This window comes from Rhinolophus ferrumequinum, chromosome 19 (assembly GCF_004115265.2).
Source record: "Rhinolophus ferrumequinum isolate MPI-CBG mRhiFer1 chromosome 19, mRhiFer1_v1.p, whole genome shotgun sequence".
NCBI classification, from domain to species: Eukaryota; Metazoa; Chordata; class Mammalia; order Chiroptera; family Rhinolophidae; genus Rhinolophus; species Rhinolophus ferrumequinum.
This window is the reverse complement of record NC_046302.1, coordinates 43,423,813-43,444,935: the sequence shown is the minus strand read 5'-3', so window position 1 is coordinate 43,444,935 and position 21,123 is coordinate 43,423,813. Positions and strand designations below refer to the sequence as shown.

General features: G+C 34.7%; 1 protein-coding gene across 1 annotated transcript in view; it reads right to left on the bottom strand.

The window, feature by feature from the left end:
* Positions 1-21,123, bottom strand: part of DCC (DCC netrin 1 receptor) — a 1,038,356-nt gene that overhangs the window by 86,485 nt on the left and 930,748 nt on the right. Inside the window, exons 19-21 of the mRNA XM_033087479.1 lie at positions 18,520-18,627; positions 9,786-9,980; positions 3,658-3,690 (exon numbers count right to left, since the gene is read on the bottom strand). Coding sequence (XP_032943370.1) covers positions 3,658-3,690; positions 9,786-9,980; positions 18,520-18,627 — 336 coding nt within the window. The remainder of the gene's footprint in view (positions 1-3,657; positions 3,691-9,785; positions 9,981-18,519; positions 18,628-21,123) is intronic.

Sequence of the window (21,123 nt, the reverse complement as noted above, 5' to 3'; positions counted from 1 at the left end):
GTTTCATCCACCTAGCCTTCGGTATTTTGTATTAGGTATCCTGAGCTGACTAAGACAGTAGAATTAGAACCATCCTGTGTTTGCGGAGATAAAGGACTGTTAGCATCATATATACTCAATGCTGTGACTTCCCTCTAAGGCGCCCCAGATTGAGAACTCTTTCCCTTCTTCTTTTTTTAAGAAAACTATTCACAGAGTTGGGGAAAGGATGGCCGATACTGGGAAAATGTCCGTATACAAACTTTAGATACAGAAACTTTACAGATATATGTCAAAAGAGATGTATGTGTGTGTGTGGGGGGGTTGTGCATGTGTATATATAACATATATGGGATGAATACATTTGGTGGTTAAACAGGAGTTTTGGAACATGGTTGTCCCACTTTGAATCATGGCCTTGCTACTTCCTAGCTGTGTGTTTACAGGCAAGTCACTTAAACACTCTGAGCTTTAGCTTCTCCATCACTAAATGGGGAAAATAGTACTCTCTCTTCCACAGTATTGTTATGAGGATTAAATGAGTCAATACATCTTATGCTTTTAGAGCATGGAGTGGTGATGAGAGGTTCATAAGGGCTCATTTTACTGTTATACATGCCCACACAGACACAAACAAAGTGACAGGGATTTTACCAAAATATGGAAGAGAAAGAAGAAAATAAAATGAAAGCAGGGCATTTCCGTTCCTTTTGCATCCACTTCACATAGCTCACACAATTGAAAGCCTAGCCTACCTGACCCTCCCAAAAATTAAACTTTGGTTCATCTCTAAAATATCATGATTACTTTCAACCTAATTGGCCACTTGTGTCTGGAAGAGACTAGAGAAATAATTAGGAAGTGGAACAAGAGATAAGGGGAAGCAAACAAAGAAGAATTATAGAATAGATTGAGATTAGAGGGTTAAGCAAATGTGAGATATAATCAATTTACAATTGCATAAAGGATAAAAGAGTTCTATGCAAATTGTCTACTATTTTCATACTACTACTATTGCTATTACTACTCAGAAGAAAATATTTTCCCCAAATCACAACTGATTCAATTATTATATAACTGACTTTGTTTTCACATTGATGGTCTTCAGGGCAGATAACAGATTCCAAGAAAAAGAAATTGTGACAAGACCCTACAAAGATATATTTTTTAAAAAATCAATTTTTTTTCATTTTCTCTCATATTAGATGAAGACTACTTAGGATCCATCCTTGCAAGGTTAACTTTGACCCAGGGTGCTAAATTTTTCTCAGAGGGAATTTCTCTTAACAGAAATTTAGCATCTGTCATAAATAAATATAACAGTGGGATCATTTCGCCATGAGAAGGGGTAAATTGATCTAACAGTAAGTACAGTAAAGCATATTTAACTGATATGATATATGCTAAGAGTAGAAACTTCCAGAAATGCTTTTTCCTACTATTTTCATCAATCTTAGAGGGATCTTTACTTTGGGGTATTTTTCATGCACTTGGCTATCAACTAAGAAGGCTGATTCTGCTTATAAATAGTTTTGGATGGCCAGAAAATTTTATATGCTTTCTTTGTAAGAATGTAAAGATATTACTTATAACCACTAAATTAGTTATTATCAGTCCCCCTTAATTTTACAAGTAATTTAAGTTTGGTGGAATATTTAGAACCTATCATTTTGACCAACTGTATACCAGCTGTGATTGAATAAGAGACCAAGTAGTATATTATGTGACAGGATTTTTCTAAGTAATATTAGATGAAGAAAAAGAACAATTGTCCAACTATATTAACAGACTCAATCACTGGCAATAACTTTGGGGAATAACTTTTATTCCTGTTAATTGCTCTGATTTTACTGTTGATGTGAAAATCTGAGTAAAATACATGGAGAGTGTGTGATCAGAGCAACTGGGGAATAATTTATTCTCTTTTCTTTTATAAAAGGATCAATTTATAAAATATATTTTCGTAGCTTAAAATAATATTTTTAAAAAGTTAATTAAAAAAAAATAACAGCAAAAAACAACCAAAAGGAATCCAGAGACAACTGAAAATCCATTTATTAGAAAGCTCGGAGTATGTTATAATCCAAATGGCTAATAATGTAACATTTCACCTGGTTCAGTTACTTCAAAACTTTTTTGTGTGTTTCTTTTCTCTCTTTGACTCTCTCTGTAATTTTTGTAAATATAATTTCAAAAATTAGAAGTCATATGCCTGTCGAAGTTCCAAATTCATTTAAGTTAAGAAAGCTATGAGAGGTCGTTTTATTTTATAACTTAAAACTAAAGCCACTTCTGTTAATTAATTACTCCAGCTTTGGATTTGGCCAGTACTAACATTTAATTTCCCTAAGTAAATATATGCTAACTGCTAATTACTCATTATTAATAGTTTTACAAAGATTACTATTTAGTAGATATTGATCTTACGAAAATTTTTTAAGTAGAAGCAAGCAGGGGCAGCTAAGAGATTCATGGAAATGTTAAATCTGGGCAGACATTTCTGTGCATGGCATCATTTCTGTTACTCCCTGTGTGAAACACTAGCAATGTTTTCTGAAGCAGAGACATGGTATAAGGATCCAGATATAAACCTGAACACAGGATCGTTAAATAAAATACCACTCATGTAGGTAAACTTCTGTTGTTAGTGAGCCTTGAGAACCAGATGCTTAATACTTGTCAAAAGTTAAAAAGTATTCTTGTTAAAGAATGTTTCCCCCAATCTACAATGTAGGGCCTTATAAGACATGGTACTTGCAAATAAGTTCTGCAGCCAGTAGATATCCACAGCAGAAGACAAAATATACAAGCTGCAGACCCTGAACCAACAAATACCAACACTGACTGTAACCAGTTACGAGTATTTCCAAACTCCCCCTTCTTTAAAGAATATAACATCCTGAAAAAATAAAACTCACAAACTATTCTTTTTCTCCTCTAGCATTCTACTAATTCTTAGTGTAAAAATAACAGAATCCTAATTTATCATTGTACAAATCATGGTTATAGCAAATTCATATCTACCTGTGAGTTAATGGATAACTCTTATTTATGTTCATTTTCCTTTGTTTAAAACCATCCCTGGTTCTTTAAACAAGTCAGCTGTAAGCAAATGATTGGAAAGAGGATAAAATACGCCAACTCAACCAGCATCTGATTTCATGAACTGAAAGCTTTCTGGCTTCAAAATGAACAATAGTAACACCCTAAAAAAGTTGACCTAGCTTTTTTTTTATTTATTAAAAGCTCATTGTAGAGGAGAAGCACATACGATTTACTGTGTTTCTCTGTAGAGCCCCCGAACTTTAATCCACAGCTCAGGAAAGGGTAGAAGAGCAGCTTGAAAATTATGCTGAGCTTAATTATACTTAACGTGAATTATTCAGAAGTTCAGACAGAGACGAAAAATTTATTTCATACAAAGAAGCTTGACATTTTAATTGGTCCTTCAGAATAGAGACAAAACAATTTCCTCTCCAGAAAATTTACATCTTCCCTATCAGAGACTTGGCCTCAGCCAAGCAGAACTTCATTAACAAGATTAATTGTCGAGCCAGTGTCTGCTTCATCAGGTGTATGGACCAGGTGAAAAGCAGAATACAAAATAATGACTGACATTTCCAACAGACAAGATTGATTCAAGGAGGGAAACAAAAATGACAGATTGAGCCACCATACCTTGGTCATTAGCCATTTTGTCAGGGTGTTCCACTGTGGAGGGAAAAGAAATATTATTATTAGATTTTGACAGTTCCCAGCAAGAAAGGTGACATTTCAAATCAACAGTTTTTGTTGGCAAGTTCTCACAAGAAGGCCAATGCCTTACTGAAATAAAATTGATAATGAATCAACGTTAATGTAATTATTTCTATTAAATTACTAGATGAAAAAATGAAAATAATGTTTTTGCTGTATAAATGTGTTCTTAAAAACGTTATTCGTCACATGCCTCTAAACATAAACTCAGAATAATCATCACACAAGTTTAATTAAAAATATAATTGATAGTAAAAAAATATATGCAATGACCAAGGAATTTTTACCCACATATTTTAAGTAAGTGAAGAAAGCAATTTTCTTGTATTCATTTGTTTTTAAGAGAAATTAACCAATTCTCACATGAATATGGTAAAATAATAAAATATCACGAATGGTGTAATCTAAATGGTTTGATACATTTTTAGACCTTGTGAAGAAAAGTCTTGAGTTGTTCACAACTTCAATTGAGTTATGAGTAATATTCTGGAAAATGACTTTTTCCTTGCTGGTTTCTTTTCAAAAAATTTTAATTTTTTTTGATGTAACATTGAATAACATTATATAAGTTTCAGGTGTACAACATTATAATTCTATATCTGTATACACTATAGCATGCTCACCACCAAAAAGTCTAATTTCCATCTGTCACCATATATTTGATCCTCTTTATCCGTTTTGCCCCCTCCCCCCACCTTCCATCCTCTCTGGTAACCACCAGTCTGTTGTCAGTATCTATGAGTTTGTTTTTGTTTCAACTTTTTTAAAAAAATCTCTAAACATGGCTAATTTTTTATTAACCAAATGTAACTATATGGGAGGTAAATGTCTAGTGTCATTGCTTTTCGAGAAATTGTGATATGTCATTGTGACCAGTGCATATCTTTGTAAGCCTCCATCAATTAGAATTATTTCATTTATACTTGATTTTCTTTGAGCTTCGAATCTTCTGGGCATATTTAACTCAATTGCAGTTAAACTTCACACATAGACTCTTGCTCTTGCTGGTTTGCTTCTTTTATATGCCTCAGTTAAATTCACAAAGAAAAATATAATAGCATTTGCATGAGAAGCAACTTATAACTTAGTCAGTTCCCTCTTTATATGGGGCGGTCTCCTAGCAAATCCGTCATCATTCTTTGAAAAATAACTTAAAGTCTTGCAGGTAGTGGTCCTTCCTTTTTTAAATTAAGGAACGCAAATTATTGTCCAAAACAATACATAGAATCAAAATATTTAAATAATAATGCTGTTAACAAAAGCCCCTTAAAAATGAACAGGGTTTATTAATGTCACATTATAGATGGACAAATTTCTAAACTAGAGATCATTTAAATTTTTTTTTAAATTTTAAAATAATATGTAGACATATTCTATGAAAAAAGTAAACTAGGAATGGTATCTCAATCAGAAGCAGACTTTGAGTTCTGAAGGACTCGTTGGAAAATGATATACATAAGAGGGCTGATTACAGTAAGATTCTACAAGCTTTATATAAATTTTATAAATGTCTGTATCACTTCAAGATTTAACAAACATTTTCAAATTCACCAGCTTATTGAATCTAATCTGTCCTAATCTAATCATAATAATTTAATTTTTGTCTTATTTTCTCTCTTAGTTAGCACTGAAGACTAATGGCTTCTCCAAATACATTTTATTATAGTATTAGGGGTTGTTGAGGACAGGCGCTGTTGAGAGGTAACTGAATTATCTGTGCTTTATAGACAGGGATGGGATTCTAATATAGCTTTGAAGGAAGGATGCTATGTTGTAGGAAGTGCTAAAAGCAGTTCTCCAGTAGCAATGGGGAAGGACCACACCATGCAGCAAGGGTAAAAGTTTGGTAGCCAGAATAGGACACAATAGACAAACTACCAAAATCAACATCTCATATTTAGGGGAAAACTGTTTGGAATGATATAATAAAAAAAAAAAAAGAAAGAAAGGAAAAAGAAACAATCTCATCTCATTTACATCTTTTATCTCTCCCTTTGTCTTAAATTATATATACACATTATCTGCAGTCTAACAAATATTTTAGCAAGTGACAAATAAATATATGTTATGGTGGACAATCTCATCTTCATTCTTGTTTTTTGGATTTGTTTTACTCTTAGCAAATCTGGACTAAATATAACTTGAGAAATAGTGAATGTCTCAAGAAAGGTTATCCACTAAAGAGTGTTTCCCAATAAGAACCAAATATGTTCTAATAGTTACTTTTTAAAAAGACAAATAATGGCTTGAACATATTATAATTTGTGTCGTTTTAATGACCCCTGTGAGTTGTCAAGAAAATCATGCATTTTGTCACAAAATAATTTGAAGAGTAAAACTTTTTTGTATTCTGGTACAGAACTTTCAGTTCCATATCCTTGGACAAGAGAGAGGCACATTTCAGAATGATGATGAAAGATGCCATGCCCAGAGAATACACCATACTCTACTGCTCTTTCATTGTTGAAGACTGCTTCTTTGTGCGTAGGAGGTGACTACATCCCTCCACAGACATCCTCTTTGGTCTACTTCATCAAAAGCATCCTTCCTCCCTATTACTTGACAGGCCAACATGGATAAGCTTACTTTACTGGTTGGAACAACTGTGGGATAGGAAGAGATAAACATGACTTATACATCTTCCAAGCATTTGACAGTGTGTGGGTATTGTAATGTGTAATGAGGAGGATTTGGGCAAGGGAGGTGGGCATTTGCAGAGCCCTATGTGGTCAGAGGATCAATTCAAGAGTCTTTTAATTAATATGCCAAGGAAAGAGTCAGATACACCACATATATTCATGTACATAAGGGTATGGGAACTTAATCCCTTTTTTATTATAAATGTCCTTTTCATTAACCAGTGATTACTGATTGAGTTTTCTGTATCTTTCTGGCTAGTAGCTAAAACTGAAAAAGACAAAACTCTAGTCTCTAGTAGAAAATGCTTCTATCTTTGCAAAGATTGAATACAAAACAATGAAACTTGTGGACACCTGCCTAGGACATAATTACAATAAAGCAGTTGCCTGTTACCCAGTAGACTACTGAGAGTTTCCTCTGCTTCAGGACAACAGGTAAACTTTTCTCTTTGTCAAACACAGTTTACACTTTGATCAACCGTGGCCTTATGTTTTGAAGCAGCTATGGAAAATAAAAATCTTAAATCAAAGAGCAATAGCATGGTGATTTTATGTCTTTAGATTTGGTTCATTTGTGGCTTCTAATCTCTTATGATGAGTAATTCATTTACCTTAGAACATTTGTCATTGTAAGTGACATGTAAGATGTATGTGTGTACGATATCCATTATTGATAGAGATGGGTAATATCAATATTTCTGAAAACTTAAAGTGCACCTAAGACATCTGAAGCTTAGTTTACTTTTTTAAGCAAGATTTGTTTTTTAAAAAAATCGAACTGGCTATATTCATGGAGCATGATATACTTAGGGTAGACGATATTAAACATCCAAATAAGGATATTAGAAATAACTCCTGTGGACTATTATGATACATAACAAAGACTTGAGTTTGTTCTCAGTTCTGAACATCATTTCATAGGTGCGTTTAGGGCACTTAGGGTAACAGTACCAAAAGAGATACGGAATTCATTAAATAACTTACAGGATGATGATCAGTGTGAACCTGTAAATCCTGTGACAAATCATCATTCTGCTGCTTAATACATTTGGATGCCTCCAGTCATCTCAAACCCTCCCTGAGATCTCTAGTTGGCACACACTATGAGCATAAAATTAATTTGGCACTCGTCTGGAGATAAAGATGAAGCATTTGTGAAACATTATCTAGTTACATTTCATGCTCCCACAAAATGAATAACCAGTTTCCTTTCAATTGCTCATTTCGAGTGCAACCTGATTTAGACATGAAGCCCTAAATACCCGGATAGACAAAGATTAGCTCATTTCCTCCTGCCTCCCTCCCAACTCTTACTTTGAACTGTCATGCAGGAATAGGCTGAATGCTTGTTTGTGTGTTCGTGGCAGATTTTCAGATTAGCTGTTACCAAATTCTAGCTTTTGAATAGCTGGTTCACCAGAATTCAAAAATCCACTATTTATTAAAGTACGTTTTCTAGGAGAATTGAGAAATAGACTATATCGTTATTCTAAGACTCTTTCGTATGTCAAACAACTGGGTGAAAATGTCAGCCACATGTTTCTAATTTTTAAATTGTCTGTCATCACGGATTATCCAGTTTTTAGTCAAATATGTAGGCATAATGTGATCACAGATTTAAGAATCAAATATCCTTCTTTAGAACAACACACATCACTCCTCAAATATGTATCTTTAAATATCAGCTATGAAACATCTGAATTATTTTCAATTGCTAAATAATAGAGGCTATTGTAACCATTTGTCCTCCAGAAAAATAACATTGTGCTTTAAAATAGAAAAGACTTATATAAGGATCATTTTGTTGTGGTTACGATTACTGGGCCTCAGTATTTTTCTCCGTGAACATCAAACTGCCCTTAAAGTGAGAACTGATTTTTATTCTTGCAAGCATGTGGAGTTTTCTTCTAATCCTTCTGCAAGATTTGTTTTAGCAGTTGCTATCCTGATTCCTTAAAATAAACACAATCATTTTGTTTGAGACTTTCTGTCTTGCCATACCAAAATTTTCTTTAATATGTAAGGACAATAGTTCCTGAAAGAAAATATTTAAAGTTGGCAACAGTATACCACACACATATTTCAAGCTTTTTAATTTTGTTCCCTTACATAAAATGTCTAAAGGTTTTCATTATAATTTGAATAGAACCAATATTCATAAAATCAATATAAAATTCCAAGAGGATTATAAATGAAAAAAAAGTCAAGTTAAAAGGTCTGCATTGTGCTGATGGCAGAACATATAATAAGACAATAGAACATATAATAATACAATACAATAATAATACAACACAATTTGACATGCTGGCTTTCAGGACAAAATGGTACATTTTCATCAATAATTTTTTTTCTAGTTTTATTGAGCAATAATTGATCTATATATCACTGTATATATTTAAGGTGTATGGCATGAGAGTTTGATTTACATATATAGTGAAATGATTACCACAGTAGGTTTAGTTAACATAAATCATCTCATATAGTTACAATAAAAAGAAATGAAAAAAACTCTTGTGATGAGAACCCTTAGGACCTACTCTCTTAACAAAATTCCTATGTATCACACAGCAGTGTTAATTGTAGTCATTTTGTTGTACATTATACCCCTAGTATTTATTTATATTATGACTGGAAGTTTGTACCTTTTGACCACCTTCCTCCAATTCCCCCCTCCCCAACCCTGCCTCTCATAATCACAAATCTGATCTCTTTTTCTATGTGTTTGGTGTGTTTTGGTTTGCTTTGCTTGTTTGTTTTAAGATTCCACACATAAGTAAAATATTACAGTATTTGTCTTTCTTTCTCTGACTTATTTCACTTAGCACCATGCCTTCAAGAACCATCCATATTGTTGTAAATGGTAGGAATTCCCTTTTTTTTTAAATGGCTGAATAATATTCTATTGTGTATATATATGACAACTTCTTTAACCATTCATCCATTGATGAACACTTAAGTCGTTTGCATGTCTTGGCTGTTTTAAATAATACTGCTACCAACATGGGGGTGCAGATATCACATCCAGTTAGTGTTTTCATTTCCTTTGGATATATTCCCAGAAGTAGAATTGCTGGATCATATAGTAGTTCAATTTTTAATTTTTGAGGAACCCCCATACTGTTTTCCATGGTGGCTGCACCAATTTACAACCTCACCAACAGTGCACAGGGTTCCCTTTTCTCCACATCCATACCAGCGTTTGCTATCTCTTGTCTTTTTGATGATGGATGGACATTCTAAGCACGAGGTGATATTTCATTGTGGTTTTCATTTGCATTTTAATTTATTTTGAATGTTCACCGTAGTCATGGTGCCAACAGAAATGGTGTAGGGCAATTCCTAACACAGAATCCAAAACTATTTTATAACAATCCCATAGGAAAAGAAAGGCAATAATAGAATGATTCAAACCTTTCAGAGTCCTGAAGAGGATGGGATCAGAGAGGGGCCCCACTCCTTTCACATTTCGTGCTTGAATTCGAAAGTAATACATAGTGTCAAGGTTGAGATCCATGATTTGATGAGTAAGCCGATCACCACTGATTGTTTCCATAATCCAGTCATCAATTGGTATGTTCTTGTCCAAGGTATAAAACAAGATATAAGCTGCATAAATAGATGAAGGCAAACTTTGCTTAGTGTACTGACTGCATGCTATATTTCTGCTTCCAAACATCTGTGTTTCCCAAATGTAATTTGCAATGATTATTATTAGTCCACAATCTATAAACTATAGTATTTGGTTCAGCAAATAATGATTTTTTTTCATATTGCAAGGATTAAATAAATAATTGCTTCAGTGTACAGAATCTGAAAATGGAATGAGCCATTAGAAATAAAAAATATCTGTCATACTTAAAAATGCAAAGTTTCTGCTGCCTATATATTCTGATTATTGGTTTGTTCTAATATACAAGTATGAAAAAAATGTAAAAAATAGATAACAAGTCTGTATAATTTTCACTGTATTCCAATAATGAAAATAAGTAACGGCTTATGCATAAATAATACACCGAAAAGTATAAAATGCCATGCACGTATAGTTTTATAAAAATAAATGATCATATTGATTATTGTAATATGAGGTTTGCAGGGACACGGTTGCTCTCCTTTCACAGATGAAGATGAGGATGATCCAAGGTAGGTGGCAAAAAAGCTAGGATAATATCCTCTACTGCCATACTCAAAATCCAACACTATTTTGCTTAATCAACCCCACCTAGGAAAATTTAAAAAAGACAAGGTATTTCTGGATCACTGTAAGTTATTCCATGAATAGCTCAAATATTAATAATCTACCATTTGATTGCATCATTTATCCTTTATGTTAAGGGATATGTTACTTGAATCCTAGTAGGGTACCCAGTGGTGATAGTCTAATATGCACCAACATAAATTGAGGTACTCTTGCAAAATATTCATACTGTAACATTATATTTTTCTGATATGTAAGCTAGTTTTTATTTAAAAGCATTAATTTATAGTTTTATATTATACTATCAGATGAAAGTGTAAAAAAGTTCATCGTAGGTGTCTTTGTACATGAATACAGCGCCAGCCTCCATCTTTGTCAAAATTCTGCAATGATATCTGTATTAGGCCACAAATATCCCTAGTTCTATTCTTATGCATTGAATACATCCTTTGTGAATCATATTTTTTTAAAACTGTGTTCTGTCTTTGATTCATTCTTTCTTTCCTTTTGAATTCTGCTTGTCCTATCTGGACTGGGGACAATCACACATGGTCTTTCAATGGTTATGTCATAGGGTTCCCTGACTGAGGTTCACTTCCCTCCCAAAATAACCATACACACTACTTACATCTCAGCACAAACCCTTAGTCCAGGAAGACTGCAGTAAGGTCTCCTTACTATGCTTATTCCTACCTCCCTCCTATTCCTCACTCTCTCTATCCAAATCTTACCCATCCATCAAGGTCTAGTTTAAGCTACATCTAACATACGAAACTTTCCTCTACAGTGAGAATTTCTTGTTGTAAACTTTGCAATCCACTTCAATAAAGTATACGAGCATTTACATGATCTTTTAATCATTCATCACTTAATGCCATAGTGACTTACAGAATTAGGCTTGGGTTTGGGGGATCTGTTCTAGACAATGAACTGTATCTTTCTTCCTTGTGATTCTACAAGATTAAGCAATGTTACAAATTCCAAGATCCAGAAGTCCATTTCTCTTAAATTCAGATCAATGCTGAAAACTCATATCTCTTTTGCTTTTGCTTTGACCTTTTCCCAAGTTTGGTGTTTCCCAAATCTGCCCAATCATAAGAATTACCTGGTGGCTGGGTACAAGTTACAACACAGATCCCAAGAAAGGGCATTTTGATTTAACATGTGTGGCAGACGGAGACTTTGATAGCCTCCGACTGTCCCCACCTTCTGCTACTCACACCTGTATGTAATCCTTTCTGTCTAAGTGTAGACAGAACCTAAATCTTGCTTTTAACCAATGGAATACAGTAAATGTGATGAACTATCACTGCCATGATTACATTACATAAGATTATAACTTCAGTCTTGCTCGCAGACTCTATAGACTCTCTCCCTTGTTGGCTTTGATAAAATAAGCTGCCAGATGGAGAAGACCATGTGGTGGGTAATTCAGGATGGGCTCTGATCAACAGCCAGTAAGAAACTGAATCCTGCCAACAACCACATAAACTTGGAAGCAAATAGTTCCCCAGTCAAGCCTCAGATGAGACATCTATCTCGTCTAAGACCCTGATTGCTGCCTTGTAAGAGCCCCTGAAGCAGAGTACTCTGCTAAGCTATGCTTGGATTCCTGACCAACAGAAACAGTGAGATAACAAATGTGTATTGTTTTAAGATGCTGAATTTGTGGTGATATTGCAACACAACAATCGACAGTACAATAGGTTAAATATAACCCCCCAGTAATCTGCACCCCAGATGATTTCTGTGATTCAGCAATGTTAGGAATCCCTGCTTTTACTGGTATACAGAATCTGTTTTTTTTGTGTTTTTTTTTTTGGCATTTGTTGAGATATTAATGCTGCAGATATGAATGTCTTAAGATGCAGAGCTCAGGAGAAGATGAGAGCAAGATAAAGAATTCTGCAAAACTTATAAAGGTTGTAAGACTCCTCTCTCTGGTTAATATTAAAATTGGAAGACTATAATTCAAAAGGGATTGTGAAGTATCATTGGATAAAACAGTTGTTTCTGATTCATTGATGTCCATTCATTTATAACTGAGCCTTTATGATCCACATCAATAAAATATCCTAATATTCTTTGAGCCAGAGCAGTTTCCTTTCTTGTCCCCAAAGAATTATATTTATTGAATAGAAGACCCTGGTATTCATAATATTTTTTTTAGCTTTTATTATGTGCATGTACTAAGAATAAAAACATTCCTTTGGTCAGGAGCCAAATCTTATATTACATTTTATTCTTCAAAAAAAACTAATAAAATAGTCTTCACATATAGGTATTGAAACTGACTTATTGAATGAAATCCCCTAGCCAGTAAATATACACGTTTTCCAGTCATGACATTTAATTAAATTGTTCACGTTTTCATGGCGTGTTTTAAGTATATGATAAACCTGAAAGCTTGAAGAATTGTGTTCCTGTCCCAGGTCAGCTACATGTTCTCATGATTTTCTTCATTTATCAAATGAGAATAAAATATTTACTTTCACTGCATTTTATTTTTATATGTAAAATGTATTTAATTAAGCATTTAAAATGACAGTTATGGGTCAAGTAAGGCTGAAGATACAAGCATCAAGTTCTGACCAGTTCAAATTGTATTTGAGCAATTTCCTGCTACTGGTGGGGAAACCTATCTTGTTTTTGTAAATCTGAGAATTGAGATGGGGAATAGAAACACACTATATCATTCAACACTAAAAAAAAGAAATGGCCTTAAAGAAAGCATACAATTTCATTTGGATATGTGAGTTTGGTATGTTTGGAGGATATTAAGTCCATTATGAAAGTCTTACCTAATAGATTTCCATTTAACCACACAGGTTGGAACAAATTCATTGGTTTCTCACTGACTTTCTCTACCTATGTATTCATTTCTCTGTGTCCAAGTCTCTGTCTTTCTCATCCTTTTCTCTTACATTTTGCTACTTCATTGTTGTCTCTTACCCACCACAGCTGGGCAAATAATGAAGTATTATGTCCTGTCCTAGGTTGCAAAACCTGGGATTGTTAACCCACCTGGGCACATCCATATTGGGATAACATTTTTCTAAGTACATATAAAATGTAACCTCATACATCTGTCATTTTGACTCCACTTATACAAATAGGCAGTTGTAATTCTAGATGCAAAGTGTCAGAAAGTGTTCAGTTCCACCTCTCCCCCTCTCTTCTGTTCTCTGCCATACTTCTTGCCACTCATTATCGATTGCCTTCCATGGGTCAATCAGATAGATGGGCAGTACAGGGAAGACCAAGATGTGCCCTACCAAAAGGGAGCTCATCCCAATGAGAGCTTTCAGCTTAAAATAAAATTAATTCTTAGAATCATCCATATAAGCAGTTATACAAGGAAGGAAGGACCCATTTCTTCTTTCTTTGTGGTCAAAAATAACAGGCTATGGATTCAGGAAGACCTGACCTCAAGTCAGAGCTCTAACATTTACTAGCTTTGTGAGTTTGAGCAATTTGCTTAATCTATGTATGTCTCAATTTTCTCATTGGAAAATAAGTTGCTATGAGATAATGTATTTTAAGAACTTAATACATATGGGTATTTCTATTATATTATCTTCTACATAGTAACTACTTAGTAAATGCTACAGCTATTCTTTCTTAATATTAATAAATCTTAAGGAAGTATCATATTTGGAAGAACTGGAACTTTGGTTTCAAGTCAAACAGTAGATTGAAGAGCAATTCAATGATTACTATACTCAATGAATATTTATTAATTACCTACTACATGTTAAGAATATTGTTACTGGGGAGAAAGAACTGAACAAAATTTGAAACCTGTTCTCATGGAATTTTGAGCCTTACACTATAAGCATTTCGATTTCTCTCATGATTATATGGAAAGGAGATGAAGAGGAAGAAGTCAAGATGATGAAATTGACAACTTATGCAACTGGTGTGAACTGTGGAGGCTTCTGAAATGATGTGAGTAAGAATATTTAGACACATAGCATTTCAGTGTGAGTGCCCAGCTTGGTCCACACTCCTGAATGGTATTACAACCTATTACAGAACATAATAGTGCATTATTTAGCAGGTTATGGTGGGAGGGGGAGAGAGAGAGAGAGAGAGAAAGTAGGGTAGAGAGATGGATTAAGGAATAGAATGAGACACCAATAAGACAAGCAAATGGAAACGTACAATATAAGGTAGTACATATATATTTAGAACTCCTTGGATGGAGATATAGATTTCAGAGTCATACATTTGTGCTCACTGAAGCCCTGGCTGTCGTATAGACACTTTTTCAGAGAAAGTAACAAAGAGAATAAAAAGATGTGCGTTCTGGGAGGCAATACTTAAGGAACAGGTGGAAGGAATGTCTGCTAACAAGACTGAACTATAGCCTAGAAGTGGAAATAAAAGTGTTTAGGTGATTTAGCAAAAGTAAAGGAGAGACGAGAATTTCAAGGAAGAGGAACTGGACTAGAGAATCAAACGACACAGAAAAAACGAGTATAACCTTCACCATTAGATAGTAATGATAAGGAAACAACCTCTGAAGACCTGACTCTTCCCTCTCTCTGTGTTAATCTCTGGTCTTAAATAACGCTGGATGCTGCATTTATTTAGATCAATGTATCACAACTCTAGCCGTAGTAAAATCACTTGGAAAACACCATGCTCAATTCCTCCTCAGATAAATTAAACCATAAATCTAGAATCACTGATTTAGACCAGTAGAATACAAATAAGTTGGAGCAAAACATAGTGTAATGGTTGAGTATGAACCTGAATTTTAAATCCTAGTGTGCAGACAGAGCTGACTCTATCATGAAGTTGATCCCCAGCTTAACTTCTGAGTGAATGAGCTCTGACCTTTGACACCTCACTCTTCCCTCTGGTAGACTCGAACGGGTACAGAGGCTTCTGGCTAATCATGAAATTTCCATTAATGCTTCCCCTGGGGCAAGGCAGCCTTGATGTTATTTATTTATTTCAAGCTGATGCCAGGGCCTTCCAGTATCTGGCCTCTTGTTTCCCCTCTGACCACGCACACATTCCTTTCTTCCTCGCACATAGATCCATCTCTTGGGAGCGAGTGGGGAGGTGGATAAAGGAGGGTGGTCTAGGGGGTGAAAGATGTGGAGACCTGAGTGTCCTGCTGCCACCCAGGACTTCATTTCTGTAAGTGAGTTCCTTATTAAAATCACGCACCAACAATCTGGACTTGTCTGACTCATTCTTTGGTTTCTCCGCTCCTTCAGCATCTGGGGGCCACTTTACATACATGGCCTTTTCATGGAACACCTAGTTCTGCTACTTCTTGGTTATTGACTTTGGGGAAGTCATTTAGCCCAGAGAAGACCCTTGTCTCTTCATTGTAAAATGGAATAACAGGAATATATAAACACTTATAATAGCAAAGTGCTTAGAAGAATTCCAAGCATATAATAAATGCTTAACTCATTTCAAACCATTTTCTTCTGAAAAATGTCAGTCCAAATTCTTAAGCTGCCAGTTTATGATTAAGGAATTGAGGCACTGGAATTATTTGGGTCTCCTCCGTCCTCTTTTGTGTGTAATCTTTTCGAAGTATATATAGTTAAAAATTGACGATCTGGGTTCTATGCAAAGCACATCAGTAAAGCCTCTTCCTAGAATGGATTTCAAATTGGAATAATGATAGCTAATTTGTTTCAGTACTTACTGGGCATCAAGGACTTTTCTCAACACTTTATTATAATACTTCTACAAAAGAAGTTTTTTTAGTATCCTTACTTTATAGATGAGAAAGGGAGACTCTGGAAGGTTAAATCATGTGCCCAGAATTCTCCCTCAGAAGCTTGAGTCCTTAATTCTTAACTACTCTGCTCTACTGCTGTGCACATGCAAGGATTCAGGAAAACAAAGAAATATAAAGGTAGGAAGGAAGCACATTCCCCCCTTGTAAGCACACACCTGTCCTGACACATTGGAAAAGTGCTCACTTTATCCTTTGTACTTCCATGAGATACCAAGTAAATCTGGACCTGCTGTCTAATGGTCTGCTATTTTGAATATTTTATCATCTTATTTTCGAAAAGTAACTTGTTTGAAAGACTCAAAATATGTATGGAACAGAAGGTGTCTTAAGGGATCTTAGTGTTTGCTCTCTGTTGAATTGAGTTCAAATATCTCAAATTGATCATCACAATTTCGTCTTCATAAACGAACTAGGCTTCTAAAGGTAAGAGGTATTGCCTCCCATACTTTTACCATACATTGTAAGAGAATACATTTTTAGTAATGGGAACTATTGAACATACTACTCTAAATAAAATACGTGGACAAAGTTTCTTATACACTGTGGTTTGGGGACACTAAATTTTTTGCTTATATTAATTTATATTTCTTAATACTGAGCAGACTTCCATTTTTTTCTCTTGAAAAGCAAAATAAAGCTTCCTTTCAGAGTTGTAAATGCATTCTATTATTTACATTGACTATTTGATGAGACTTATTGAAATAAGAGTGGAGAATTGGGTAGTATATGACTTATTTTATCCTTTACCAAAAATACATGTTTTTTTCCATTAGAAGTTGTTTTGATTTAGAAAACTTCAGTTTTTTTCTTCTTAAACTTATTATCTGTTGATTTACCATATACCTATAAATAACTGTTTATGAAATAACAAAATAGTCATCATGTAAACCAATCAAAATCTACAAAAGTACTGAAACAGACTAACCAATGAAAATGGATCATAACACTGAGGTTGGAAAATAAGAAGAAAATTAGAATGAGCCACCTTCCATTTTAAAAAGCTTGGCAGAGTGACAGCTGAGCGTATAAGATTTGGGAAAGGTTTTTATGTCCCGCTTTCCATATTTGTCATCAGCTCAAATGAAATTCTGTTAGCTATTGCACTAAGAGCAATTTCCTAGAGAAAACAAGTCTTCAATTTAAATTTAAGTCACATTTGGAATTTCCACATTATCTTTTCATTTTGTAAAATTCAGAAAGTAACTCACATCACGTAAGAGTGTCATCTGAACTATTATTTCCACGCTTATCTCTGTATCACAAAATGACTGAATTACTTTGTTAATTTATAATAGTGCTATCCACCTCTGGTATGTAATAAAGAAAAAAAGAAGTGACTCTTACATTTGCCTAACCCAATGGTTCAAGTTAATTCAACTATAATGTGCACACTTTTAGTTATACAATATTTTTCATCATAATTATATGCTATGAAGACATCTATTAAAAGCCTAAAGTGATCATTTAAATGCAAAATCCCTGATAGGACTCTATTATATTTTTCATACTAAATTAACATTACAGGCTTCTAATGGATGCTTTAATTAAGCATTGATGTTATCAGCAATATTTGGTAAAATAAAATCTGTCACTGTGAAATATTCATTAAGTTCAATTTCTGTCAGTCAATATTAAGTGTCTTCTGAACCTTAGGATTTAAGTAAGAAGTGAAAAGCTAAGTGAGAAACTAAACAACAACCTGGCCCCCCGCCCCCGCCCCCAGCCCCTCAGACAAACCTCCTTCTTTGTATGCACCATACAAAATACATGGTCATTAGGTGTCTTTTGTGTTTCGTGATTTCCAAACAACAGGCTTCTTTTTAAGTCATTTGTGCTCAGAGGCAATCCATTGGAAGATTGTCCTAATGCTCCACAGAATGAAAAACAAAAGGTCTCTATTCCTGAAATACACATCTTTCAGGAAGCAACTCAAATGAAATGAGTGTGTGTGCGTATTTGTACGCACCATGCCAAGAATTCCATGGTCGGTTGTGAGCAAGAGGAGACAATCAGAAAGGGTGGGGAAGTCATCTGAAATTCTGGGACAGAAAACTAACACACAAAAGGCATCAGCAGCACATAAGTGATAAGTGAGCACATAAGTGCTAAGTGATAAGCACATAAGGTAAGTGATCACAGGCCAAGCAGAGCAATGCTGGAAATAAAGCTATGGAGCTTACCAGTGATTTTCCCATTGGCTTCCAAAGGAGGCTGCCAGCTCACAATGACAGCACGAGGCTTCCCTTCTCGAGTAATGACTGTCAGATCCTTGGGAGCAGAGGTCGGGGCTGCGAGATGAAACAGAGACAAGGCCTTGTCATTGAATGTGAAAGAAAACAGGCATTTATGGGACTTCTAATCATGATGTTGACACTCAGAATCTATCATGCAGTATATCGTGCTCATTTCACCATTTACAATTTGTTTCAAGTATTTGAAAGGAATAAGCAAACAAACTTAAAAATACAGAACTTAATGTTTTTTTCATGGAAGTTAAATGACTTCCAAAGGAGTAAATATAGAGAGAAGAGAATATGTGTGATTCTAGAGGAGAAAAGTATAACTGGTATTCTCAAGTGAGCACTACTCTGTGAATGTAGGACCCATTACAAGAAAAAAGAAATGCACACATACTTTTTTTTTTTTTGCGATTAGTGACTACATGTCTCCAAGAGACATAATTCTGTTATGATTGTAAGATTTACAAATGAAAATGTCACCTAATTCTATATTTCCTTAAAAGCACCCCCCCCCCAAAAAGAATATATAAATTTAAACGCAGGTCAAAACATCTTGCTTAAGTAACATACTAGATATCTCCTAACAAGAAGGCCAAGAAATATTTGATAATAGAGGAGGTAAGAATTTATGAGGATCTTAGTATCAACCTGGCATGAAATTAGATGGAATGAAACCCTGTATTTCTTAGAGCTACTTTTCCTACAATTTTGAATGGGAGCAGAATTTCTCACACAAAAATATGCTTCTTTGGTATAAGAATCATTTTAAGCTAAATATTTTTAAGAAACAGCAGTCATAGGCCAAACTCTGAAAACTGAGAAGTCACACTTTATGGGAGACGTTTATATTTATAAGGGAAATCTCCAGTTGTAAGGAATAGGAGGATAACAAAATCTCTAAAAGCTCTTTTCAGTGGAGAAGAAAGAGACTTACATCTACAGAACAACCATACCCTTCTTTACTGTGATTTGCCTGATGACCTCCCATAACTAGCCCCCACACCCTAATATCTTCTTTTGGGTTTTGAGGAGATGGTATGTAAGTTGGTGGCTTGGGCCATTCCTGGGTATTGCCTGTGTATACTGGAGGGTTATATGTTATTAAGTTTCTGTTTGCTTTTCTCCTGTTAATCTGTCTTTTATTATAGGGCGGGGGTCTCAGCCAAAAATCTAGAAGGATAAAGGAAACTTATTTTTCCTCCCCTACACTGTGATCAACAAAATTTTAAATATAGTTGTTTAAAAGGAACCCACCGGCCCCGAATGGAGTCACTTGTGGTAAACCCCACATCAGCAAACCAAGACTTATGTGCAGCTTCAGCCCCTCCCTGGAATGCATCCTATAACCAGTCAATCTGGAATTACCTGGTCAGCACTAGTGAGGTAATCTGCCTGATAGACTCTTGCTCTTCTCCAAAGAAAGGTGACTTTGCCTGTAATAATCCATTCTTTGCTAGGAATTTCCTGATTTCCCTACCCTTCTGCCTATTAAAGCCTTCCGTTTTGTAGAGCACCTCAAAACTACTTTCTGTTTGTTAGATGGGATGCTGCCCGATTCACTCATCATTAAACAATGCCAATAACATCTTTAAAATTTACTCAGTTAAATTCTGTTTGTTTATATACTTCAAAGATGGCAGCAAACTGGCCAAGCCAATCCTGTATCTTCCAGGCTTCTTTCCACCTGCTGTCTCGCTTGCTATACTTTGAAATGCAACTAGGTTTCATTCTAGGTAGCTCACAGTGCTCCAAGTCTTTTATCAATAGACTTTTGAAGTTACCCTTAGTTTGACATAGGCGATTTCAGAACATATCTAAGTTCTATGGTTAGGCTCTGGGTGAATTTCCTGATCTCTGCACAGAAATGCTTGTGCATTATAAGACAGGTACAACTTGGTCCTAATTCTGAACTCCTCTTTACTCTTACCATTTCCTTCGGCCCTTCTGTTGCTCGTATAGTACAGCATCTAAGCATTATCAATACTCTATTTCCAGTTTCTCTCTTCCCAAATAGAATTCCAACTTGAGGAGACACCAAACATTCACATCTATCATAAGGAGTTCTTCAAGGTATCTTTAAACCACAGAGGAGAAAGGTAATATGTAGTCACAAAGTGACTTAGAATATTATACCAAGAATAATAAGGAATTTTCCAATTATGGTAGAAATTAAAAGATCTGTCTTTTTAAGTAGTCAGAATAGTCTGTTTTTTTCTTAACTGTGTTAAGATTCAAATTGATGCTTACATAGAAAACAGTCAAATGATGATTAGATTGCTTCACTGAATCTGTTATGGTATTCAAAAAAGATAATATGACTCTTCAACGTTAGCTAGCAAAATAATACATTGAAGGGTTGGTTATTAAAAAAACAACAACAATCTAACAACTAACCTATTTCAGGTGCTGTGCAAGTTCGTTTTTCTTCCTCAAGTCATGTGAATGTTGGTAAATGGAGATTCTAGTATTAGATTTGATAGCTCAAATATTTAGGATTATCATATAAACTGCAAGCTATTCCTAACAACTTCAATGGTCTTGACT